The 27,928-nt window shown below is 43.9% G+C and overlaps 1 protein-coding gene across 1 annotated transcript in view; it reads left to right on the top strand.

The window, feature by feature from the left end:
• The first annotated feature begins 4,990 nt into the window (after positions 1-4,990).
• Positions 4,991-27,928, top strand: part of LOC8032746 (TRPL translocation defect protein 14) — a 31,113-nt gene continuing 8,175 nt past the window's right edge. The window contains exons 1-11 of the mRNA XM_029991915.4: positions 4,991-5,085; positions 14,303-14,370; positions 15,466-15,503; positions 18,455-18,492; positions 18,656-18,784; positions 18,890-18,984; positions 19,158-19,262; positions 22,926-23,003; positions 23,804-23,899; positions 24,566-24,662; positions 27,528-27,619. Coding sequence (XP_029847775.2) covers positions 5,025-5,085; positions 14,303-14,370; positions 15,466-15,503; positions 18,455-18,492; positions 18,656-18,784; positions 18,890-18,984; positions 19,158-19,262; positions 22,926-23,003; positions 23,804-23,899; positions 24,566-24,662; positions 27,528-27,619 — 897 coding nt within the window. The 5' untranslated portion in view covers positions 4,991-5,024. The remainder of the gene's footprint in view (positions 5,086-14,302; positions 14,371-15,465; positions 15,504-18,454; positions 18,493-18,655; positions 18,785-18,889; positions 18,985-19,157; positions 19,263-22,925; positions 23,004-23,803; positions 23,900-24,565; positions 24,663-27,527; positions 27,620-27,928) is intronic.

The following is a 27,928-nucleotide window of genomic DNA, read 5'->3' as shown; positions in this document are numbered from 1 at the left end:
TCAGACTTCCCAGTGTTTAATTTGCTTCATAAGGTTGTAATCAGACTTGTTCTTAGGCAGCCAGAAATGGTTAGTTTTCTTTTCCTTAAGGCATGATTGTGATGACACTTCTCTGCATGGTTAATCAGTTTCATTGGCATATATGCTGGCTCCTGTGCTCCGGTTGTATATCTAGATGTGGCTACTTCAGGCAAGTGTCTTGTTATTAAATGTGTTAGTAGATACTGAATGTAAAATGTCTTGTTCACACACAAAAATTACTTTTTGTTTTAGTTTGATAATTAAACTTTAAATTGAATTTTCTCATGCAATTAAGTAATTTGATGATCTGTAGCTAAGGCATCGGGTCTGTTGTCCACACGCTCCTCTAAAATGTTATATCCAAATAGATTAACTTTCCTACTAATGTCGATGCCAATAGATTAACTTTCCTACTAATGTCGATGCCAATTGGAGATAAATAGGAATGTGATGCGTGTGTGCGCACACACACACATATATACACACTCCTACACACATGCATGCACGGACTGTGGTCTTGAGTGATGTGCGTAAAATAAATCCAATTTTGGCGACAAAAAAAAAAAGCTCTGAATGCTGGAGGTGCCGGTGCCTGTTCTTTTTTGTCTTCCTTCACATTTTACGTTTTCCTGCCTCAGTCCTAGGTTTACTATCATGTTGCAAAATTTAATGCATTGTCGGGAGATTCGATTTGGGAGATTCGATTTTGTGATTGAACAAAAGGTGTAAGCACGCCTGCCAAAAAAAAAAAAAAAAACATATATTTTGTCTTTGTTTTTTTTGCTGCTGAAGTTCCTTTTTTTAAATTTTTTTTATTAATATAGATGTAAGACGATATCGGGGGTTGTAATGTTCATGACTTCAAAGAGGCGTACCGGTCCTAGTCTGGCACAAGTATACTTGCACTGACTGCCACTGATTCAGAAGCTTGGTCGCTGTGAAACTGCCAGGATAAAAGAACTCTTTCTTTTAGTCTTGCCTTTTGCAAAGCTGGGTGACGTAATAGACCTATTGCTATACAACTCGAGCATCAAGGAGAATGCAGGGATTGGTGTTCCACGCGCCGCACGTGCTGGCCTCAGCAGTAGCAACTTTTCTAGAGCAAAAGCCTAAAACAAATGGCATCTTGCATGCGCGTTCGTCAACGCATTATTTTGGTTATTTACTTCGAATATTTTGTACGGGGAAGGTGTGCGCGTGTGGCGCGTGGAACACCAATCCCTGCATTCTCCTTAATGACTGGGTAATATAGCAAATGGTATATTGTGGTATTGAAACCATCCTTCTGACGACAGTCAAGCGCGGCTCATGGATTGGACACGAGAATTGTATGAGCACTCTACTTCGGCTCGTAACAATCGATGCTTCGGCGGGCACTCGGGTAGTAGCTCGTGTCCAACCACTGCGGTGACAAGAATAGCAGAGCTCTAACAATGCCTGTAGCTCAGCACTCATTTTCTGCTTTGCTGACCCCAGTGCGTGGCTATGATTTAACTTTGGCGCATGGTGGAAGAAACACATTTAGGGGACGACTCTGGCCGCTCTTCTCGTGGGGAGCGAGCGACCAGATCGTGTTCGGAGCTAGCCTGGAACAATTAGTAGTTAGTTCCACGACGCCGCGGAGGGCGCTGCGGTATGAAATCCCTCCTCGGCGGCCGCAGTGTGAACGGCGTAGCGAGCTCACCTTTTTCGCGGTGTGGTGGTTAGAGCGTTGTATTGCTTCTATGGAGCAGAGTAACGCAGTCCTTTGATCCGAGTGTTTTGCCGACAACATGATTGACAGAGCAGCTCGACATGAGTCGCATGGTACTCGGGGTTCCAGGAGGCGGCCCGTCTTATGGGAGACCTCATAGAGATCGACTCAATACGGCTGATTAAAAAATAAACACGGAGTTCGCACTTTTCAAAACTAGTCTGTCGTGAAGTTGGTAAAGTACTAAACACTTTATCAGTTTTTATAATATTGGATGCGAGTAAACATTTTGAGAAGGCACTTTCCAAGGCAATGGCGTTTGAAGCAGACGATTTTTCTGCGCAGTGGAGATAGACTTTTTGGGTTGGCCAAAGCGGGCCATGTGAACGTTGTGACGTCGCCGCATTGTCTGCTGCATAATGCTGCTCAGGCAGTTTTTTTAAGAGAAATTACGTTCCTATGTGCCACACAACTTGGGGCAAATTATTGTAAAATGTTCCTTTATCATGTCAAAAACTATTACCGTTCCGTACATCCCCAAAAATTCCCAAAGCGAGGGAATGCGGGACCACCGCTGGGGAGAAACAACCGGAGCGGTTGGTTTGGGAGGGATCCCATACTTGGGCGTCATCTATCCCGCTGCGAGTGAAGCGCTCGGTGCACCGAACATAATGTGGTCACCGCGTCGGAGAGAGAGTCGTCGCCTAAATGTGTTTCTTCCATTGTTCTTTGGCGGCATAGGATAGTCGCCAGACCACGTGGCCGCTTGATCTGGCTAAGAGTTGGGGGATGAACAAAGTTCATACTTCTCGAATTTATTTGCCGACTGCCATTGCTTGAAAAGAAAAACTAAGGCAATTTTCTTCAGTTATTACCGTAAGCGAGTGATTCTGAGTAGTATTTAGCAAAAGTTGAAAAATTGTTTCTTCCAGCGGTATGCTGCTCTTTTGAACATATAGACCAAAAAATGAGCGTCGAAATTTCGTTGTAGTATCCCTTTAAACACATCACATCGAACATACCAATATCTTGTTAAAAAAGTGAAAGCCGCTTACAACTCCCTGTAACGCCGAATTAGAGCGCAGCTCTTGAGGAGGAGGAGGGAAGGGCGGTGGGGGGGGGTTAGACACCAGGGGGGGGTCACGTGACCTTGGGGGTCACGTGACCCCCCAAGGTCACGTGACCCCCCTGGTGTCTAACCCCCCCCCCCACCGCCCTTCCCTCCTCCTTGGGGGGTCACGTGACCTTGGGGGTCACGTGACCCCCAACGCCGGTGACGTCATCAGTGATGATGACGATGTGGATGCCGGTGACGTCATCAGTGAGGATGACGATGTGGATGCCGGTGACGTCATCAGTGATGATGACGATACGGATGCCGGTGACGACATCAGTGACGTCACTGATGTCGTCACCGGCATCCGCATCGTCATCGTCATAATCCCTGATGATGTCACCGGCATCCACATCGTCATCGTCATCATCACTGATGACGTCACCGGCATCCACATCGTCATCGTCATCATCACTGATGATGTCTCCGGCATCCGCATCGTCATCGTCATCATCACTGATGACGTCACCGGCATCCACATCGTCATCGTCACTGATGACGTCACCGGCATCCACATCGTCATCGTCATCATCACTGATGACGTCACCGGCATCCACATCGTCATCGTCATCATCACTGATGACGTTACCGGCATCCGCATCGTCATCGTCATCATCACTGATGATGACGATGACGATGTGGATGCCGGTGACGTCATCAGTGTCGATGACGTCATCGGCGGATCACGCGACATTGGCGGGGGTCACGTGCCTCGAGGAGGGGGTCACGTGACCTCAGGGGAGTCACGTGACCTCGGTGGGGGCTCGCGCGGTGCATTATGGGACATTTCCCATGATGCACCGCGCGGTTACGCCGACGGCGACGCCGACGCCGCTCAAGCCGGAAACGGGCCCCTAAGAGCTGCGCTCTAAAAAGTCTCGCAAAGGAATTTTAAAACTAATTAAACAATTAGCAAAGAGCACCTGGTGGATGTCGCTAACGACTCGCTTGTAATGCCCGTTTAGGAACCTTGACAGCCAGTGACGGTGAGTGTCTCGCCTCCGCCCAGGACGAGAGAAGAGGGAAAGGAGGAACTCCTCTCTTCCCGAGAATGCCTTTTGTGTGTCGCAGAAGTCGCTATTAATTGTCCCCCTACAAGATTATAGAAGATTAACCCGTCACTCAAAAGTCGTACAAAAGCCGCCGCTTCAGTGGCTGGAACGACTAGGCCGTTCTCTCGACGTCAGCCTTGCCGTAGCTTTGCTCGTCCCGAGACGACCTACGTCACGATTGCGTTGGATGTCACGTGGTCTCCGCTGGGCCGGCCTTCTCCCAGCGCTTGCCAGGGTGGGCCGTTATAACGAAAAATACAGCCACCAGGCTCAAAATACGAACATGCGATTGTCATTTACGGATATTGTGGATCATATTCAACCTATTTTTGAACACGACGAGACAATTTCAAATTTCGTTGAAGTATATCCCTTTAAACGAGGTTTGCAAGAAAACCTTTTCAAAAAAACAAATGGCATTGAACCGTTTATTAATATTTTTTATATGATAATCACCCGTAATCTCAGAAATTTCAGAATTGACCGGAGTTGCCCTTTAGATAAAAAAAAAAAAAAAGAAGTATTAAACTGTTCACAAATTTCGCAAATTTCTTGTTGATGACACTGCATATGGAACAGCTGCTAAGTTTTGTTCACTGAAAATCAAATGTGACATGGAGTTTTTATTGCCTATTTGTGGTTAGTCTGCAATCTGTTAAGGCATAAGGCATTTTTCAGTTGTAGATGGGTAAAAGACCTGTTGCAAAACGTACAGCGCCACGACGGCAATGGGTTTCGGAAACCCTCGGCACAGATCGAACAGTCAAATAAATATTCTTAGTTTCCAGCTTGACCTATTTCTGGATATTCAAATTGGAAATATGTTGCTACGCTGGTTTAAGGGTACCCCACGTTACCGTTACGACTCGCAAGTTGATGCTAGTTGATGCCGTATCTCAATGCGTCCAAGCTTGGAAATCGAAACCAGAACCAACGTCGTCTTAGCGGACGTGATGTCACCCAGCAAATCGCAATTTCCGGGCAGCATTTTCTTTACTTTTTTGGCCAGTTGCTTCCGTTCACTTCCGTTCTTCCCGCTCGCTTGCTCGTCGTCGCCGCAGCGGCCCGCCGGCCAGTCGATGCCGTAACCACGTTAGTCCTTTAAGTTCTCTCTCGGCTCTGGGAAGCTTCTAAAGTGGCCGACATGGCTCACAACGAGACGGAAAAGCGCGAGCGGGTCATCTACAAGGTTGTCTTGACTGGCGGTAAGTATTATTGATCGACATTCTCTTTGGAATGGGGGACACGGGTGATCACATGTGGCGTGCGGATGGGTCATTCGGAAAAACCGCTTCGGCCTTATCGCGCCTCAACTTATCTCTCCGATTTGATTAGCCGTTCGAAACACGTGCTCAGCGACGAGCTGAACGGCGCGTCTCCTTTAAAATGCCAGCCAACTCAAAAGACCTATCGCCCCTCGGTTTCATGCGCGCGGTGCGCGCTCGCGACCCATCAAGCCTGTTGATTGCGAAATACCCAATACAATGGGCGATATCTGACGCTGCCGGATTGGCGCGTTTGTTTTGTGGCAGTTCAAGGTTTCTCCGCTGTAGCCCGAAACCTCCGGGCTCATTGTTCGTGCCCTTGACCTAAAGCGTGCTGTGCATGTTCACTCGGCGTTGGAGAGAGCCGCTCGTCGGAGTGCATGAGACACGTGAACGTGAACGTGGGCGCGTTTGTTTGGGCGCATGCCAGCATATCGAGTTGCTGATTGTGGCACTGTCACTACGATGGAAAAATCAACCGAATTAAAGGGGTATACTGCGTAATACTGCGTTGCTGGTTGACTAGCTGCACCTGCAAGTTCAACAATAGCTGGCCGGTATTTTTTTTTTTTTTTTCCTTTTTATTTGCACGCGTTGGCATTGCTGGAATTGTATGTTTCTCCTCTGAGAAAGAGCGCACGAACAGCTCTTCTTACTGACTTCAAGCCCTCAAATTTCAAGGACTAGGTCGCGTAAACAAACGCTATTCCGAACTTCCGCATTTTGGCCGAATTGACCTGTCGCTGTGTCCGATAGTGGGGTTTATTAAAACTCAAGCCGTTTATCCCCCTCCCCTCTGTTAGCCTCTGTTAGCCTCTGTTGCTGGATTAAAATATGGCAGATAGGGGGAGGGAGGGAGGAGAGGATCTCTTGTAACTTATTTTGCACCATCATTCTTGGCGGCCGTGAGTTGTTATCGGGAAAAGAGAGCTGCAGGCGACAATGCTGTTAAAACACCTTAGACTCAGTGTAGATACATGAGGAAACCATTGCATTATCTGCAAGTGACATCCTATCTCTACAGCTGTAGTACAGCTCCCACGTCTTGTCTTTCTCATATCTTTCAGAGAGGGCAATGAAAGGTTTTATGACGACGTAATTAGGTGTGTCCGGAAAGCTGCAGCAGCAACGTCAACACAACTCGAGTTAAGACCATATAATGAACGCAAAAGTTATCTGTCTGTCTAAATTCCCTCGAGCTTCTGTGAGGGCACGGTGGAAGGCCGGAGGAAGAAAACCTATTGAGTTTTAGAAGGTGGAACTTTAAGATCTTGAGGCGGGCAAGGGAGTAACCAGAGAGCTGGGGTTGCTCGAGAACTTCAGCTATAGACCAACACGCGTCACTGACGTCGGGCAGCTGCGGTAGCGCTGTCGACGGCACAGCGCATGTGCAGACGTTTCACTTCACGCGAATTCGGTTTCTGTGCACGCGCAGTGCCCACACCTGGTGTGGGCAAACGCGGGCTGGTTTGTAAACAGCATACCAGTCTATACCCTGTTGCAGGTTAAGAAAAGCGGGATAAGCTCCTCCCAGAAAGGCCTTTTTATCCATTTTAGCAGAGTGAATGCTGGAAAGGAGGCAGGTGGACCCACCTCCTTTCTCATTTCTCCAGCGTTCGCTCTGCTGAAGGGGAAAGAATAGAGGGATTTGTGGGGATGAGCCTGTCCTGCTTTTCTTAACTCCTTAACCATTGTTTTATTGCATGTGTGGCCCGGGTTGCACATGCCTCCACAATTGGTCACCATCCTTAAAAACGTGTGCAATAAAAAACATGTGCTGCCATGTCTGAGCAGCGCCGTAAACTAATAAGCTTTGAATGAGCCTGGGTCGTCCAAAACAGTCAAGGGTCAAGGTAGGGTGCGCGGACAAGCTACACTTGTCCTGAACGGTTTAGGGACGGTTCTAGGTGGACAAGCTAGGCTCGTCCAAAACGGTTAAGGGGTCAACCTGCAAAAGGGTGTAGTAGGTGATCTCGTGTCATCTGGCTGCTCACATGAGCCAAAAGAAGTGCTGGAGGAGAGTGGAAAGGATGGCCTGGTCGGGAGACTTCAGGGCTCTACAGGGGACTCAGGGTACCGAAGGAATTTGGGATGTCAGGAAAGAACAGAGGGACGGGGGATGGGAAGTGGCAGGCACTGATTTTGAAATAAGAAACAGAACGGCATGGGTCATTGAATTGTTATCTTTGTAAGAACCCTATTTGGAGGGGCGTTACATAAAAAGGAGACAAGCCACAACAATAGTAGAGAAAACTCATCAGCAAGGAGCAGACAGTGACAAACCATGTATTGCCCAAATAGCTTGCGAGAAAGTTTGGCATTAGTCTCAGAGGTAATTCCACGGGACTATGGTTTTTTTGCAAAAAGACAGTATAGAAATAAGGAAGGGCCCAGATGAAATGGTCTTTCTTGCACAAGAAATTTAGATGTGCCACAGTGGTGCTTGAGTTGATTAGCCTTGACAAAGAAGGAAAGCATTGAAGAGGGCATGAACACACAAGCTCCTGTCTTAAGCTCAATTTGGCAAGATCGTGTTTCGAAATGGGAATCACTGAAGTGACAACAATGACCAAAAATAATAAAACATGCAACTTTTGAATTAAGCTTTTATTTGGTTGATATGGTGACTGATGAGGATCCCAGATATTTTTCATACTCAGGCCAAACTAATGCAAGATGGGAATTATTTTAAAAGTTTGGTGAAGAGGAGCAAAGATGTTTTGGCATATAAGGTAGTTTTGGTAGCCCAAAAACCAGCTGCAGGATGACTGCAGTTACTGGATGGGATCTTTTCATGATAGATATGCGAGTTTTCATGAAGACAAAGGTACCTGAGAGATGATAGAAAGATATAAACGAGTTAGAATCAAAGAATTGTGAAAATTCTGCAATTGCTATTTTGGCTTCCTTTCAAGAAGGTTTTTAAACGACAGTCTTTTGGGTGCATACCTGTGCATATAATTTTACCACTACAGTGTAATTTTACTCTTGCTACAACTTCCAGTAACACTTCTTTTTTTTTGTAAAACATTTCATACCGTAAAATACCGGGAAAGCGCCCACTCAAAATTTAGAGATAATCGCGAAGAAATAGGGGATGGGCGCTTGTCCGGTCATCAATTTTACATATAAATGTACTGTGCATATTTTCTCAGATTTTTGAAATTTGGATATGGGCGCTTAATGTGGAATGGGCGGATGCGCAATATTTTACGGTAGTTCCAATATCTTAACTTTGTCAGAATAAACATTCCCACGGTCATATTATCCCATCGTGGTATGAGCTAAAACAAAGTGGAGCTGATATATCTTTGGCATGCATATTTGTGTTTTTTGATAACATCTTTAAGACTGTTCAAAGATTCTGCAAGCAAGCTACATCAACAGCATTTGCATGGTGGACACCAGCAGCATGATATGATATATGTTAATCTGCAGGCTTATGTGTCTGATAATTGCTATCTGCTTGCCCGCTTCCTCTATTGGTGTCTAGAAAGAAGCTGAGAAACCGAAAAATGTTGTGGGTACTTCCAGGCTACCATTGTGTTCTATTTCTACATCTAAAATACATCTCATGAGTCACAAGAACTAAAAAAGACTCAAGCTTATTTTTGTGTCGCAGAAAAATGCCATGAGGTTGATCACGAGGTGTGCAGACATGTATTGCACAAGCACTGCTATTTTGGTTCTGAACTGTGAACTATGCTTGACATGTGCTTGACCTCCAGATTTTGAGGTTTAATATTTGATACTCATATGTATGGAGGGGCAGTGCTGAAGAGGCCAGTTTTCGACAGATTTTCTTGGCAAAATTGGATTGAAGAGGCAGAAATGGGGTTGTGCAGGTATTGGATTAAATGGTTGAAGCATATATATTATTTGTTCTTTAGAATAGTTATGGATTTAAATCAACATCAAATAGTTAAGTGCTTAAAATTTATGTTAAGTTCTCAGAATACTTTGAGATTTAAAGTGAATTGGCGTTATTTGGAATTTTAAAAAATCAATTAACAAATAGCCTGGGAGGTTGAATAATGTTTTCCAATACTCTGGGTGTTCTTGATGATTCATGCATCCCTTTCTTTGTGCAGAATATTTCTAGACAACTCTGCTGCTTGTTTTAATGAACTTGGGCATGGCACTCACCACATCTACTAAAGCAGTAATGTTTCCTTTAATATATGTTGGCTATATTGCCATAGCCCCTTTCCAACTTTTAAATCATGCCAAACTTTGACTTGATCATGTTTTTAATATTTGTAAATGTTTAGTAACCTTTTGAAGGAAGCACCGAACAGCACACAGCTCAAAACAAATGCATATTAGAAAATTTTCATATCCACACAACTCCAGTCAAAAGTACTGTTCAAAATTGAGGCTTTATCTTTGATCCAAAACTTTTGGTTGGATAGAGGCGGGCCCAAACAGAGAAATTGGAATTAATAAATTTGTGTCGCCATACTGCAGAAGAAAGGCTTGGCATTCTGCCAGAATGGCACTAAAATTAGAGCTATAATTGACAAGGTAAGATATAAAGGCCATCTCATTCTTAAAGGAGGACCAGCAGAAATATTCTTCCGCCTGGCGGAAAGTCCTCCTCGCCCTCTTTCTTCCTTTTATTGTAGCACGACGAGGCGAAGGGAAAAATCCTTTTTTGCGCCGGCTTCTTCTGAGAGGATAAGCCGAGAAAATCCCCATTCTGAGCGACGGGCGATGGGTGCGGCAGCAGCGACCTCGTGACTTACAGGTAGCTTCAGCTCCTATCGCGTAATCTGCCCCATTTTTTGGCGCTCACCAAGCCTAGCCCCTCGGGTGTAGGTTTTACGGGGCTGCAAGGCTGCGCTCGCGCTATCACCGAATTTCAGCTGTCGAAGGTCTTTGGTTTAGCCCGTGGCAAAGTAAACGCATACTTGAGAGCTGCGATTCATAACCGCACCCATTGAAGGAACGTTTCATAGATATTTTCGGTTGATCAAGGAGCTCAAAACACATGCGCGAGATGTGGTGACTTGAATATGTAAGGATGACTTACATCTTCACAACACATTCCACCTTCAAAAAAACGGCTTATCACGCTCAAACCTGCCTCAAACTTGGATCGATGGAAAAGAAAACGATGTACCAGGCGCGGGCACCTTTTATACTTCGTTTCAGCTTCGGTCCGAGCGCGGCCGATGTTACGAGCAAAAGGGCCAATCAAACAGCGTGAAGAGCGCAACGTCATGGCGTGCTCTCTGCGCTTGATAGGACTAGCCGGCGGAGGAGCACGCACAGAGAGACGGCGAATACCGGCTGGTCCTATCAACTGCAAAGAGCACGCCATGACGTTGTGCCTCTTTTGCTGTTTGATTGGCCCTTTGAATCATAACATCGGCCGCGCTCGGACCGAAGCTGAAACGAAGTATAGAAGGTCTCTGTTTTCTAGCAGCGAGCACAAATTATTGGAGAACTTTAGCAGACTATGTTTTCAGGCCACGCTATATTTAGCGGGAGCTCGCGCTGCCACTTCGATGCATTCTCTGAAGCGCGCGCCTGAAGTGGCAGCGGGCCTTTGAAAACGATTTACTAAAATGCCCTGTTGTGTGCCTAACTCGCAGAACATGATGGCCAGCAAAATTGTATGAAATTCATATTTACACATTCCCAACAACCACGTGACGTGAGAGGGCATCAAGGGTGGATGTCAATTTTAGAAAGTTTTAGTGGGTCGCTTTTAGCCACTTGGATAACCGTACGGTCCGTACCCCACAACGAAATGTAAGCTAGACTCGCTGTTTACATTCTTCGAGTGCGGCTATGGAGCGGAAAAGACAATATTAAAACCCTTTTTGGCGAGTCTAGCGTGTCGTGTTATGGTTCAACGTTGCTTGTATTGGTACCATAGCACGGGCCGCCACTTCGAAGTATTTGTGGTGTCTCAAAGAAACTAAAGCAAAAGCAGACAATTTTTTTTAACGTGACACAGAATTGTATTTAACATTGTAAAAAACTTTTAGGTACCCTACGCCACGCAGTTAGCGCAAACAAACTATCGCCGGTGTTTCCCACTTTTTTTTCTTCTTAGAAGTGAATGATGTTTAGGAAACTGTTAATGCGAGTATCCAACCTAAGCGGTAGATTTTAGTGCGAGTCAATACATTGCTGGGGAAAATAGCAAAAAGCGCCGATGTCGTGTTTGCGCTAACAGTGTCGCGTAATGTACGCATACCGCTGCACAATCAACGCTAACGGAGTGAATCAGTAAATTTGGTGGCCCCCCAAAAAAGTGGTGTTATATTGTTTTGTTTTTATGGTTGAAAGGTTGTTATTTTTATACAAGCAATTCGGTAAAGAGTGCTTCCATTGGGCACCAACTTACGAGGCATCAATTTGTTCTTATACACTAAATTCTGCATGGGCCTTGCGTAAAAATGTCAATACTGCGTTCGTGCTAGCTGTTTCACGCACAGTAAGAAGACCAGTTCATTGCTCAAACATTTAAACTAGGCCTTTCTTACGCCAAATAGACATTTTGCGAGTACACTCTATTATGGGTGGTTCATAAAATAATCTACGTTGTTTATTTGGGGGAAAGGAAGCAGTGGTTAAGGGAGGCGGACTTGAATACAAAAGATGACTCTAGGGAACCTCGAACTCTGTAAATATTGCGCACACCCTATAATTCTGAGTTAATTACATCACGTTTGCTTTGTCTGTTTCAGAATTTGTTAACAGCCCCGCTAAAGGCCAAGATGAGCGACAAGTCAGATTCCCCTGTTTACTTGAGCAAGACGCGTATGCGAGAAGGGGGGGGGGGGGGGGGGGGGGGGGGGGGGGGGGGGGGGACTGAAAAAGCATACGAGTGTAACCGTAGCAATATCCGACCAAGCCTGAACCACACTTTTTCTGAAACCGCGGAGCTGACTGCTTTCGACGACTTGATAAAGCAAGCCAAAGCCGTTAATAAGTGTGACTCGTTGTCAGCTGTGATAATCAAGGCGCTGCGACGATTCCTTGAAACCTTTCATCTATTAAAACAAATTGTGCAATAAATCCATTGCCATATTATGCTTGCGCTGATCTTGTAGCGGTATGCGTGCATTACGTGGCACTGTTAGCCCGAACGCGACATCGGCGTTTTTTACTATTTCTGCCAGCAACAGGTATTTTCTAGCACTGAGCTCTGCCACTTAGGCTGGATAGTTCCATATCAGTTTTCTAAACATCATTCACTTTTAAGAAAACAAAATTAGAAAGACCGGCGATAGTTTGTCCGTGCTAACTGTGTGGCAGTATACCTAATGTCTTTGCAATGACAAATTACAAACGCGTTTCATGTCAAAAAAAGATTGGCTACATTTTTTTTTTTTTTTTGAATGCTTCAAAACTACTTTAAAGGGGCAGCATGTGCTATAGCACCGATTTGAGCAACGTTGAATTATAACACGACACGCTTCGATAGCCGCACTCAATAAAGAATGCTCTCAGAAAGGTTATAGCTTATATATTGTTGTAGGGTACGGTTATCCAAGAGCTAAAGACGATCCACTAAAACTTCTTAGTATCGACACACACCATTGCTGCCTTCTCACCTCATGTGGTTGTTGGGATGCGTAATAAATGTCATCTACATTCGTTGGCCATCATGTAGTGTGAGATACGCACACAATAATTTGTGCTCGCTGCTAGAAAACAGAGACCTTCTACAAGATGCCCGCGCCTAATACATCGTTTTCTTTTCCTTCGATCCCAATCTGAGGCAGGTTTGAGCGTGATAAGCCGTTTTTTTTGAAGGTGGAATGTGTTGTGAAGATGTAAGTCATCCTTACACATTCAAGTCACCACACCTCGCGCATGTGTTTTGAGCTCCTTGATCAACCGAAAATATCTATGAAACGTTCCTTCAATGGGTGCGGGGATGCATCGCAGCTCCCAAATATGCGTTTATTTTGCCACGGGCTAAACTAAAGACCTTCGACAGCTCAAATTCGGTGACTGCGAGGGCGCAGCCTTGCAGCTCCGTGAAACCTACACCCGAGGTGCTAGGCTTGGCGAGAGCCAAAAAATAAAGCAGATTACATGATAGGAACTGAAGATACCCGTAAGTCACGAGGTCGCTGCTGCCGCACCCATCGTCCGTCGCTCAGAAAGGGGATTTCCTCGGCTTATCCTCTCAGAAGAAGCCGGCGCAAAAAAAGGATTTTTCCCTTAGCCTCGCCGTGCTACAATACAAGAAGAAAGAGGGCGAGGAGGACTTTCCGCCAGGCGGAAGAATATTTCTGCTGGTCCTCCTTTAAGGCTTTTCTGTTTTGTAATGCAGTAATTATTCAATCCACAAAATTACGTCTGGCAGCCAACATATAAGCAAGTAATTTTTTTTTTTTTTGAGGATGAGGAAGCAGTTGAAAAGACAGCCTGCTTTTTACCTTGTTTTTTCCTTCAACTGTCATGTGTCTATGCTGTATTTAGGCTGTACTAAACTTGGAATAAAAAGATGTAGGCTAGAAACACTGATGCGTGCATTTCAGTATAAAGACAAGAAAGCCATATGCCGGTGTCCATTCTCAAATTATAAAAATGAGAGATCTAACTGAACTGACGGTGCCCATCAGTTTGTCCAAAATCATGATGCAGATAACAAGTGCTTTTCTGAACTGAGTAAACTTGTATGTGCAAACACAGAGGACAAACACGATGGAGTGGAAAGAACAAGCACAATTATCTACTAATTTAATTTGTGGCCAAGTGACTGCAAGAGGTTCAGAAGCAGCATGCACACAATGCTGCAAAGGTAGGAAAAAGATAAAAAAAAAAAACATACAAAACAAGAAAAATTGCTGCCGTGCCAACATCACTGTATCGACCCATATACGAATTGAAATTCGCTGTTAAAGAAACCAAATTGTTGCTAACACAGGCATTTCACTTTATAAAAAACGCTTCCACCAGCTCTCTTGGTGTACTATCTTTACTCCTGCCCAGGATCCTGATCTTGTCAAGTCACGGCGCACAAACATAGAGGATGTCACGGTGCACAAACATAAAGGACAAATACTCCTTCATGTTTGTCCTCTGTGCTGCTGCATACAAGTTTACTCAGTACCATGAACCAACTAGCCATGTTTTGTTTTTCTGAAGCAGCTGATCAACAGTCAATTCCTTGCCTTTTTTTCCAAAGGTCCTTGCAGTGGTAAAACAACTGGGCAAGCAAGACTGTCAACCTTCCTTGAAAACTATGGCTGGAAGGTGAGAAAATGTATAGCCATAATTCTAGAAAAGATTTTTTTTTTTTTTTGGGGGGGGGGGGGGGGGGGTGAGAGGTCTTACAAAATATGTTTAAACGAGGAAGTCAAATTATGGGATGCACACAATTACCCAAAGTGTAGGGGTTGTGTCACTTTCCAGCACCATTCATATTTTCATGTTTGTATATCTTCGTCCTGGCCTTGTATCCTTTTCTACATTTTGGGGCAAGTAAAGTGACCGAAGGTTCTTAAAATGGGTAGCTATGTCTAGCTAGGGACGATGACTGAGTGTCGCTCCTCGATTGGTCACCTTCAGCCCTGTGGTCATACAGTCTGCTCTATAACTAAAGTGTTATCTATGTCGTCAGACTGACAAGTGTAACTTGACTGTTTTGCACATTCAAAATTTGACTCTTCCTCTCCATCGGCGAGTGCTGAAGAAATAGTGGAAACCACATGAAAGTATGCACATGGCCCGTCTCTGCTGTCTTCAGACTTGTTGATCCACTGTCTTTGCAATTACAAAGTAAACCTCAACCATCAGGAAACCTAGGTCTGGTGCAGGCTCCGAGAGGGATGACACATTTACTCACTGCGGACATTAATGCCTGCCCAGTGTCTTGGCTGGATGAGCGGGCACCAGCTGACTGTCGCAGACATTGAGAAAATGCTCCTTGTGGTTGGGTTTTTGCACTATATAGAGGTAGTGATGTGCCATTCATAATATTCATTACTGAAAACTGAAAGGAGCAAGACCTGGTGGACAAGGTTCTCTTTGTATCTTTCTGCCATAAAGGCTAGGAATAATAAGGCACACTTTATTTATTTGAAAGTTTATTTACAAACTAGCTTGCTGTTTGTCTTGCTTTCTAGATGGCCATTGTATTTACGAAGCATGGAGAATTTAAAAACCCTAGAAGAATTGAGTGGCGCTAGTTGAAACAAAGTATTACGAGCACAGTTCTGTGGTGTACCAGAGAACACTCTCCCTAGTTTTGACACGCCTTTTAATTAAACTGATTTCATTACGAAGAACGAATACAGTCTCGTTTTTGCTGATGTAGGGCCTATTGCAAAAACTTTGTATTTCTTGCAGGTGTTCCGTGTGCCCGAGGCGGCAACAGTCTTGCTCAGGCATGTTTCCATGTCTTACTGCCCTTTTGCTAATTTTTGTTACTGTTTGCAAGATTCTGCTAGGAATTGATAACTATTCATCTCTAAAATTTCTTACAAGGGTTATAAGGGTGCGTGAAATACTGTATAAGACGAAAGTGGCAGAATGGGTGGAATTGGGACGTTAACAATAAGCTGCTGCAGTAGCACACACGGTGCTATGGATGTCCTGTGGTTTCACATATGCCGTTTGGATGTACAGTCGGCCGCAAAAGGTTACAGACCATGCGAGCCGTGGCCGAGCGAGTTACACCACTGCACCACCCTGCGGCGCAGTGCCTGTTGTCGAGACCCGTAATATGCGCATGCACGTCCTTTGGTACTCGCAGGCATGTCAACTCTCCAGCTTCCAGCCGACGCCTTCACGAATACGGTGCCGGGCGATGCTTCGATAGCCCCTGTTGGTCGCCATGCGGCAGCTGTATCTTGGTGGCGCGATGACTGGCAGAAGCTACGATATCAATTCTATCTTGCATCGTCCAGCATGGAATTGTTTTTCCCGGCTCAGCAGCCAGGAAGACGGCCATTCTCTTCTTTTTTTTCCTCCTTTTTTTGTTTTTGTTTCAAAAGTCTTTTAAGTTCTTTTAAAATTCTATTTAATAATGTGTGCAATATATAATAAATTACGCTTTCTGCATTAATTGTTGTCACTGACTGGTTGACAGAACAGCAAGTGCAGAAAAGATTAAGAAGCTTCTGAAAAAAAAAAAAAAAAAAAAAGAGAAGGCAGGATGGCTGTTTTCCAGGCCGCTGTGCTGGGAGAAACAATATCATGGCGGGAAGTAGAGGTGATATTTCAGCTTGTGCCACTCATTGCGCCACTGAGATACAGCTGTGGCACGGCTGCCAACGGTGGCTATCGAAGCAGCACCTGGTGTCATATTCGTGAGAATAAGAAGGTGTCAGCTGGAAGCGGGAGAGTTGACATGCCTGTGAGTACCAAAGGACGCGCATGCGCGCACTCTGGGTCTCGACCAGAGGCGCCGCGCCGTAAGGTGGCGCACTAATGCAGCTCGGCCATGGCTCGCGTGGTCCGTAAACTTTTGTGGCCGACTGTACATAGTCTTTACCAGTGTTAGAAACCTTCGTTGAGGCAGTTTATGCAACAATGCTATAGACGCGCTTTGGCCAGAAGCACTTTAGTTTAAGAGAAAGAACAGAACACAGCTTCATTTATTTCCCAAGCAACGAGGGCTTGTCCAAACGACCTCGTTAAGTGGGTCTTTCATATTGTTGGAGACTGTACATAGGTCATCGGCGTCGCCTGAGCGCATAACATTATTAGATTACCTCAGTTACGGAACTGCTCATAGACGCTGCATGCACGAGCAGAACCCCCCTTACTCACCACGACTCGCCTCCCGTCGTTCGACGCGCCGGACGGCTGCCTTGGTAACTGCAGTGTATTCTATGGAATACATACGTTTCGAAGTGCAGTGTCTAGATGACGTTTACTGTACTCTGTGGAGAACACAGTTGTGAAACGAAAACCTAGATGGCGCTTCGAATGACGGGAGGCGGACTGAAGTGAGTGAGAAAAGTGTCCCCTTCCGCGGGAGTTCCACAACTGAAGCGCATGCATGAACCAGTGTTGCCAAACTACGGCAGGCTGACCTCATGCAGTCTAAATGCTCACGTCGAATTTGCTGTCGTGCGTGCGGTGAAACCATTACTAAGGGAATGGGAGAGTGCATGTCATTCTGAGAATATCTGTAAAGTGGTACTGTACCGACTGAGAATTGGTCATGGACGTCTTATGGATGGGCATTTCTTGCATGGGCAAGATGTGCCTGACTGCCAATGTTCCAATAGCATTTTAAGCGTCTTAAATGTATTGATTGAACATCCTGCAACATAAACGCCTGTCATGGTTGTACTAGGAACACACCCCAGTTTTTTTTAATTTCTCGAAGCCATTGTGCACCTACATCAATTGCAGCTCATTGAATTACTTCACTCTTTTTATACGCTTTGCATTCATGCCCATACTTTATGGACTCCAATTTACATTCATAATTTTAGCACACCATCTGCTACTGAAGCTCTTTCTTCATAACCCTCTCCTTGCACTAGTGTTAAGCACCTGGCACTGGGGTGGAGAAAACAAATCAAAATGATTTAAGCGGGATTTACATCAGACCCCCTTTACTACGATGATTTAAATCGAACCTTTCCTGCAAAAATAATCTTGAAAATAGTTTTTATTTGTCATTTTTCTATCAATTTATGCTTTTTATGTGTGAATTAGTTTTTCACTGAAATCAGTTATGAAGCGAGAAAAATGTATATCAGGCTGAACAGGAGCAAAAAGCAGTGCTCTTCTGAGCAAATCGGAGCATTGAGCTCTCTTTCTACCTTTCATTTTATTCTTCAGTTATGGAATGCCCTTTTGCAAGCAGATCAAAACGCAAAAGAAACGAAAACTTGAAAAGTAATGTCGTATTGCAAACAAATCAGAATGTGAATAAGCAAATAAAGTTTTTTTTAATTAACTGAAAAATCAAGCTGTTTTGTCTTGTATCGTAGTTTGTATGCCGGTTTACATCGATCAAAAGTTGTTAATTAGACTCTTAAATTTAGAGTAATTCTTTGTTCCATATTGTTATCCGGGATCAGGCAGATTGATCAATCAATCTGCCGTGTTGGAAACTATGTGCAGTGATAAAGAGTCACTATTTTCTAGCTACGATGATTTAAATAAAAATAATCTGATTTAAATCAAATCTGATCTATTTAATTTCTTTTTTTAGATGATTTTTTTAGTTTGCTTGGCACATCGTAACAGAAGTTTATTTCGTGCCATTACTTCTTCCTCAGTCAAAATATATAGATTTTTGAAATCTATTGAGGGAGGAGTGTGTGCTTTTGGAGCACTCTAGGGCTAACATTTGCTTGGTCATTTCTATTTACAGTGGAGGTGTCAGATTTCCTGACCTAACACCTGCAGAAGGTATGCATCATTAAATTTTGTTAGAAGATAGTTTGTTGTTTTAACAATTCCATGATCCATTGAAGTCTGACATGTACATTTGCAATTCAACGAATCGTCTGATACTTTCATCAACGCTGATAGACTTTTTTGCTTTGTTTTTCTTCCTGAAATTATTCTGCAGTGGAAAAGTTCCAAGAGAACCTCCTAAAGACCATGATGTCGATGGAACAGGCCTACTTTGATCTCGCCACCACCAGCAAAAAGAACTGCCTCATCATCTGTGATCGTGGCACAATGGATGCATCTGCATGTCAGTATGGTTTTCACGCACCTCGAGGCTCAGGCTTTCTAACCTTCACATCTGACTGTGCAAAGGTTTTACAGTGCCGGATTTTCTTGCTTGTTTCTTCTCTAGTCGTGAGCAAAGAAATCTGGGATAGGATAATCAAGGCTCATGGCTGGAACACGGTCGACCTGAGGGACAACAGATACAACCAGATCATTCATCTGGTGAGTGTCCAACTGACGGCACCTGGGAACGTGGCTTAGAACGGAGCTGGTACAGCACCTGGCCATTCCGACTCCATGGTGGCCGTGTTTTGGCAGCGGTGCGGTTTTGTTTTCGGGCCGTGTTTGGGCGGGAGCCTTGTTGGGAATGTGCTGATGGCCGTGCCTGCTTGCAGGTGTCTGCTGCCAACGGTGCTGAGGCCTTCTATAACACGGAAGACAACAGCTGTCGCACGGAGGGCATTGAGTTGGCACGGGAGCGAGACAAGCTGGCAGCTCACGTGAGTTCATCCCTCGCTTCACTGCACTCTCGGAAGCGGTAATATGTCAGTACTGATGGCTGCCTAATGAACTGGATCCTTGCCAAGTGCAGGGGTTTTGTTGTTGCTTGCCTTTATTGTCAGACTGCAACAATACTCAACGAAGATCTCGGTGGGGTATGATTTTGTATGCGTGGTTGCAGGGTTCCTAAGTCAGCTGGGTATTGATCTAACAAATGTAAAACGCTGACCGATATTTTACATAGATATTTTCTAGTAAAGATCTGGTTTGAGTTCTAATCATTGCATCATGTTTTTCCCTTACCAGTAAAAGAGCTGTCAAATGTTTATCCTTTTGTTTTTTTTGCCATTGGAACTAGGTACCTACTTTGTATCTCAGGCATAGCCTATAAATAAATAGATAAAAAGTTACACTGGTGAAGTTCTTGAATTGATATGAAATTAGCTTGAATGGCATGATTTCAATGTTCTCAATCATTTATTTAATGCCATTGGTATCTACCTTCTTACTTTTTTGTCTTAGGCGGAGCCTAAATAAGTAGATAATAAGTTACGCTACGAAGTTCTTGATTTAATTTGGTATTAGCTTGACTAGCATGATTTGAATGATTTTTTGGGCTGGTAACAAACACCATCTTTGTTCAATGAAAAAACAATTAAATTGCAGGCGAGCTGGTGTAAGTTATACATAATCATTGAAAACCTGAGACTGTGGTTTGAAAAAGGGAAAATCGTGAAGTAGAAAGAAAAAGGGACAGACAACGTCTCAAACTCGGCTAAAAACTTTATTGCCTCTACGTCTTCAGGGGTATTCACACGAGGGAGAAATCCCGGGGATTTCTCCCCGGCACGCGCGCATCACGAGATGAAAACGCGAGGCTTTTGCACATCGCGAAGCCTGACGTTTTCGTCGTGGAATGCGCGTGCCCCCGGGATTTCTCCCTCGTGTGAATACCCCTTTATATACACCTCCCCCGGACGTCGAACGTCGCCACCACCACAACGGTTGATCACTGAACTACAAACAATACACCGGAATGACAATACACCAAACCGCAACCAATAAAAAAAAAAAAAGGGGGCTTTATACAAACAGAAACGCAAAGTCGTCACCACCGCACCCGGAAGGACTTCGACGCGGACAATGTAACACCAGCACTTGGAAACACAAAAAGACCGTCTCTAAATTAACCCCCTTTCCCTTGAACTGAACCATGAATCACACAGGCACCAACAACGCCCTCCATTACGATCCCGAACCCAACAATGCAAACAACTGCAAAGCAGCCCCCTCCCCTTTTACGTTCACCCCAGACTAGGTTTTTACAGTCGAAGAAACTTTTTTGACTCACTTCCAATTTGCAGTGACGCTTGGCTAATGCAATTTCCCTATGTTTTTATGCGAACAGTTTCGCACACAACACGTCTCATCTCCTCACGCTCTTTTTGTATGATTTCTGTCTCTGACCAGTTTGCTGTACATGCATTACACTCCTGGAGATGCCTCGCTAGTTCAGAGTTTGAAGCATTAATCCGCACATTCTGTTTATGTTCTGTCAACCTATCGTTAATGCATCTTGCGGTCTGACCAACATATTTAGAACTGTATTCCAAAGGCATTTCATACACTACTGCACTGACACATGGAACAGATCTGTCGCAATGCATTTTTTTACATTCTTTTTGTCCTGTTTCAAAAGGAGTCAGTTTAGCTAATTTGAAATCACATGTGAAAACGGTGTTAACCCCAAATCTCTCTGCACATGCCTTCAAGTTATGCGAAATGGCGTGAAAATATGGAATGGAGGCCGTCAGTTCTTGACACTTCGATTATCTTGCTTATCTTCGATCTGTAGAGCAAGCTGCCGTTTAATGAAGGATTCTTGATAGCCGGCCCTCTCCACCTCTCCAGTCTTCCCCATTGTCTTTTTAAAGACTGCTCCATGTAATGAATGCATGACCTTTATAGAGTGTTCTGGGTCAGAGACTTCAGTACCCCTGCCTTTACAATTTTAGAATTACAACTCTGCTTCGATAGGACGGGTTTTGGTGCCTGCTTCCCATATTCCCAACACAGCCCACTGCCCACATGAATGTGTAAATCCAAAAATTGAATGATCGACATTCTCCTCCGGCTTTTCCACAGTGAAACGCAGCTCTGGGGCCACTGAACTTATTATATTTTGTAGGGTATCTGAAAGGTTATCTTGAAAAGTGCACACAATTATATTGCCTACATATCTTCGAACAAAACCTACATCTGGGGGCAACTCTCTCATCTTCTCAACCACAACTCTGTCTAGGGTGTTGAGATAAAACTCAGCCAAAAGCGGCGCGACCGACGATCCTACTCTTTACAGATCGAAGATAAGCAAGATAAGCGAAGTGTCGAGAACCGACGGGCTTCCATTCCATATTTTCACGCCATTTCTCATAACTTGAAGGCATGTGCAGAGAGATTTGGGGTTAACACCGTTTTCACATGTGATTTCAAATTAGCTAAACTGACTCCTTTTGAGGCAGGACAAAAAGAATGTAAAAAAATGCATCGCGACAGGTCTGTTCCATGTGTCAGTGGAGTAGTGTATGACATTCCTTTGGAATGCGGCTTTAAATATGTTGGTCAGACTGCAAGATGCATTAATGATAGGTTGACAGAACATAAACAGAATGTGCGGATTAACGCTTCAAACTCTGAACTAGCGAGGCATCTCCAGGAGTGTAATGCATGTACAGCGAACTAGTCAGAGACAGAAATCGTACACAAAGAGTGTGAGGAGATGAGACGGTGTTGTGCGAGAAACTGCTCACATAAAAACATAGGGAAATTGCATTAGCCAAGCGTCACTGCAAATTGGAAGCGAGTCAAAAAAGTTTCTTCGACTGTAAAGACCTAGTGTGGGGTGATTGTAAAAGGGGAGGAGGCTGCTTCGCAGTTGTTTGCATTGTTGGGTTTGGGATCGTAATGGGGGGCATTGTTGGCGACTGTCTGTGATTCATGGTTCAGTTCAAGGGGAAGGGGGTTAATTTAGAGACAGTCTTTTTGTGTTTCCAAGTGCTGGTGTTACATTGTCCGCGTCGAAGTCCTTCCGGGCGCGGTGGTGACGACCTTGTGTTTCTGTTTGTATAACGCCTTTTTTTTTTTATGTATTGGTTGCGGTTTGATGTATTGTCATTCTGGTGTATTGTTTGTAGTTCAGTGATCAACCGTTGTGGTGGTGGCGACGTTCGACGTCCGGGGGAGTTGTATATAAGGCGTAGGTGCAATGAGGTGTTTAGCCGAGTTTGAGACGTTGTCTGTCCCTTTTTCTTTCTACTTCATGATTTTCCGTTTTTCAAACCACAGTCTCAGGTTTTCAATCATCATGTACATCTTTGTTGGCGTCCGCCTAACAATTGATCCATTTGTTTTAAAAATTTTGTGTATTACTACATGCCCAAAGGAAGATCTTATATTGAATTGTAGTAGTCTCATGATTTTGTGCTGTCTTGGCAAACGTCTGTTAATCACTCGTCTAAAGTGGCCAGATCTGGTTAGAACAGTAAATGCATTCAGGCTGTACTGTCAGTAGTGCTCTGCACTTTGGTATCCCCGTATTGATACCGCCTTTTCTTGTTTGCTTTCTTCAGTTTTAGAAATGTCAATGTGGATGTTTCTTGCAGGCTTGGATAGGCCACCCTTACATGGATGTAATCGACAATTCCACCGATTTTGACACCAAAGTGAGAAGGATGATAGAGGTGAGATGCGTCGTTTTGCTCTTACGAAATCATACTTTTTCCTCTGCCATAATTTTTTTAAAGCACGAGATGCTTTTTAATGGAACCCCGAATTGCAAAATTTTGTCCGTCTGTGTGCCCATCTGTTTCCCGCTAAGTTTAGCGGGAAAATTGATGTCATGTGACCTGAAATCACGAGATTTAGGCACCAATTCAGTTTCCCCGCTAAATTTAGCAGAAATATTGATGTCAAAGGAAGGTAACGTCACACTTTGCCTGCTAATTTTAGTGGGGAAACTGAATTGGTGCATAAATATGGTGATGTCGGGTCACGTGTCAATTTTTGTGCTAAATTTAGCGGGGAAAGTGGTTTAATGTATAACCAAATCACTTTCTCCGCTAAATTTAAAAAGGAGCATTGTTGCCACGTGACCCGACATTGCCAGATTTATGCACCAATTCAATTTCCCCGCTAAATATAGGGGGAAAATTGATGTCGCATGACCTGACGTCACTTGATCTATACACCGATTCTCTTTCTCCGTTAAATTTAGCAGGAAAATTGACGTCACGTGATCCACCCCCCAATTTAGTTTCCCTGATAAACTTAGCGGGGAAATTGATAAAAATATAGGTTTTTCTTCATTTTCCGAAACGACCGTTTCATGCCTTCTAAGCAAGTTTGAACTATCTCTTTCTAAATACGGCATTTCAGACATTATAGGACTCTTGAGACGAAGGTCGCTGGCGATTTCTCTTGTAATGCCTTTTTGAAAGTTCCGAGCCTTTTCAACGAGTACATTCCCATTTCTATGCTGTAGAGCGTCTGCCGCCGAATTGGTGTCGACACCGGAGACCGGTTGGCACTCAACAGTCGCAAGGTCAAGTTCCTCGTCAGCTCGTTACCCCCGGACAGCGTGAGTACTGCGCATTTCAAGACTCGAAATATTCGGCTCGCTTTCTGTTCGTACTGGGCGACCTGGGTTCTCAAGGTCAAAGCATTGGCCCTACGGTTACCAAGGTTGTGGTTTCTAATCTTGGTCGAGGCACCCACAGTTGGACGGAGGCTTATTATGACGAAGGGCTGCGTGACTCGTTTTTTGGTTGCGCGTTAAGGATCCCCAGGTTATCCAAGTTTCTTGAACTCGAGCTCTCTTATTTTAGAAACTGTTGTGCCGAGGAGAAGAGACAAAACGCTAGCGAGAAGGAGCTTAGCAATAACGCTGGTGCTCTTGCATTGCATGGTTAAGAAAACAAATATAATTAACCTAAACAAAGTAAGCACTTGTATCTTCACTAAGCGCTGAATATTACTGCGGTCTTCAATGAATCTTGTATGGTGTGAAGGCAGATTATAGGAGAGCTTTTGCAGGGTGTACATGGCATGAAATGGAGGTAATGTAGTGCGCTCTCAGTAGTGCGTCACGACAGGTTTATATTTCGTCACAGTGAATAGACTTGGTGAAAAAGTAATGAACTTTACAGTCACTTGCTGGGGCCCTCCAAAACTTCATTTCGTTTCTGGCCTACCAGCATTAGAGTAGCTGACAAAGTATGCGATTGCTTTTCTTGTGCCCATCCAGGCATTTCCTCCCTACCAAGACTTCGAGGTGGTGCATGATTACCTGATCACTCCAAATCCCAAGGCTCAGTCTCGTCTTCGCAAGCGGGGCCAGAACAGTGAGTGCTCGAGCTTTGCCTCTTCTCGGTTTGTGTTGTGTCGACTGCCGTGTTGTGTACGCCGTTCCAGCTATGCATGTCCCAAAAATGGATTGCCCCCGAAAATATCTTTGATGCCACTTCTTCATGCCCGAGCACAATTCTTTTCATAAAACTGGCATGGTACTCGCATGGTACTTTTCATAAAACTTGCATGGCCTAATTCTTGAATTCCTTTTCAATGTTGCTTTAAAGCAAGACTGGCTTTTCTATGTGCTACTGATTGATTGGAACTGTTCTTATTTATGTACTATTGAGGCATTATGGTACTTCATTGCAAAAAGTAAAAAAGTAGTCGTTTGGATGGTTGTGCCCACCACTTTGGTCGTCAGTGTTTCATAAGCAGAGGTTCAAACAGGGTTTATTAAAGGGGGGTGCAACGATTTCTGGACTTCAGTCAAACATTTGTGGAAGTTGCCCTCTGACACTTATAAAGTACAGAAAACAGATTTCGCCTGCATGTCCTAGTTGTTGTGTAAAAAAAAAAAAAAGATAAATATTGGCATTTCTGGCACCCCTCAACTCACTCCCAGTCTTCAGGGTCACACCTGGTCCCCCTCCTGGTGATGTCATTCGGGGTGCCGTGTAGCTTCCCGCGTGCTCTCTCGGAGGACGCTTCCTCTGCCTCTCTCTGCTGACATTAGTGGGCGTTATGCTGCAGCTTAGAGCAGACCGAGGTCACGTAATCTTTCCGACGTAGTTCTTTCGGCTGCCACTCGCGGCTGCAGGTGGGGGAAAAAACACTACTTTTCTTTGCGACTATGCAGCGGAATCGCAACATTTTTTAATGAAGATGTTTTCTCTATCCTCCGGGACATGATAAACAACGTAAAAATGACAAGATGCAAATTCTTTTAATCTTAAAATCGTTGCACCCCCCCTTTAACATTAAAATGAGCTAACTAGATGCTTGAAGCAGATGGAAAAATGAAGTCTGGATGAATAATTTTATAGTTTTTGCAATATACCTCTGTACTATCTGGTCAAGCACTAGGTACATTACTGCACTAAAGCGATTAACAAGCTAGAGAGAAGATGGGAAAGTTTATGCTAATTGATAAACATAAATCTTAAGGGGAGACACTGCCCAGAAAAAAATAATTTCTGCAAAAAAAGAGTTGATTTTGAAAAATGACATATTTACATCCACCAACATCTAGAGAGTATCCCCAAAAGGTTTAATTAATTTACACTGCATAGTTAATTTTTTATAAATTTTTTTCTGTCCACCAAAGCTAAAGAAAAGGTAGGGTTTGGAGTACTTTGAACACATTTTTTTTCTGTTCCATTTTTTGGTATAAATTCCATTTTAGTCAATCTATCGTTTGATAGTGGCAATGCAGGGAAGGCTCGTTCTTCACTTTTCCTGATTGAAATTTAATAAGGAATACGGCTATGGAACTTTTTTGTCACTTTACAGATTTCTTTTATAAAAAATGTGAACATCTTGTTGAAGACACAGAAGACCAAAATGTTGACCAATTTCGCAGAAGAGAAGAGTTATAGAAATAAATGACTTGTTAGAAAAAACGTTCCATAGCCGCACCCTCTAGGCATTCTGATACATATCTAGCAAATAAAAATCTTTATTATTATGATAGTTTTTTGACGATAGATAACCTAACCGATGCAGGCGTGTTGCTCATAGAAGCTACTCTAATTTCCTTCTCATATAACCGACAGTTCTGAAGTTTTGTTATACACCGTCTAGCATGACCACCAGCCTACCCTGTAAATTTCATTAATTTTAAGACAAGGATTCAAAAGTTAACCATCCTAGGGGTGTGTCCCCTTAAACATTTAAATAGGTTGCCTGTGATGGCGCAGTGGGATAGAGAGTGGCAAATTTAATATCATCGTAGAAACATAGTTTGATGACGCTGTCTGAGTCGATTTTGTCAGAAACTAAGTTATATTCTAATTCACAAATTGTGTGCAGTGCTATCAAGTGCATGGGTGCGAGAGCATAGCTTTGCAGAAAGTTCTGCTTGCAGAAGAACTTGCATTACATAAACACTTTCAGAGTCAAAGTAGTACTTATTATGCCCATGCCTTTCACAGTGCTTCACAGGACACTTTACAAGTTAGAACAAATTATTTGTTGTCCTTAACTTGTCTCTCGCTGCTCTCTCTAAAAAGAAAATAGCTCCTTCAGATGTGCTGATGGTGCTGCAACACCAAAATTGAAACAAGTATATTCTAAATGCCAATAACTAGGGTTCTACGTTTTCTGGGTTTATTTTTTTCTCAAAGTCGGGGGTTTTCTTCGTTGTTTTTTTTCTCCGGGGTTTATTTTTTTCCACAGATTCGTAGCTTTTCAGTATCGTATTTTTTTTTTCCATCGGACAGCAAATCGGGGGTCTATCAGAGCTCGTGTCGAGTAAAATAGGGCTTGGGATTCCCCAACCCCCACGAAAAGAACTGCGATTTGAATATGCTAGGAAAGCGTCCTCATACCGACAAGAGAAAGAAACGAGATGAGACGCGTGATTGCGAAGAAAGGAGCCTCGTGGACAGTTTATTAAGGGGGGGGGGGGGGGGGGGGGGCGTGCGTGCCCCAGGTCAAAACGAAATAAAGCTGTGAATGAAGATCTTCTTCCCGTGAAGCTTGTGTTTATCTTATTTAAGAACAGCTTGAATTCTGTTGTTAGTTTTTCTCCGATTTTATCAAATTGGTTTGGGAGTTAATTTTCGGGGTTTATCGGTATTTGCTGAAAACACGAAACCCTACTAATAACTAGCGAAAGCTTTTGTTTTTTTATTTAATTGGCTTTAGTTAGCACAGAGGAATTCGCTCGAAAGTGCATTGTGTACCCTTCTGTCCAGACTACTGGAGCTACATGCACACCCAACGGAAATGCGACGTCAACAGCCAGGTGATCGAGCTGAGGCGCCAGATCACCCACAGGGACTACATTGTGAGTGGGTTCTTCCTTCCGGGTTCGGTTTCGGCCCTTCGAAGATGCACACCCGCTTTGGCAATGCAGTGGGCTTCCTTCCAACAAAGAACACCTGGGGAGTTTTAGTGATATTAACCAACCTGGAAAAACGAAAAGTGTAACGAAATTTCAACAAAACCCTTAGAAATGTTGAGGAAATGCTTTTGTTGACTCACATTTTTCTGAAGATGTGAGTGCACATTTTTTTGTGTATTCATAGTTCTATAAGAAGGCATGCCTGTATACATAGCAAAACAAATGGGTGCATTTGTGCCAATAAATATTTAA

Source organism: Ixodes scapularis, unplaced genomic scaffold (genome assembly GCF_016920785.2).
Source record: "Ixodes scapularis isolate PalLabHiFi unplaced genomic scaffold, ASM1692078v2 PGA_scaffold1__304_contigs__length_218370807, whole genome shotgun sequence".
Lineage (NCBI taxonomy): Eukaryota > Metazoa > Arthropoda > Arachnida > Ixodida > Ixodidae > Ixodes > Ixodes scapularis.
The sequence above is the reverse complement of the archived record's forward strand: the minus strand, read 5'-3'. Positions and strand labels throughout refer to the sequence as shown.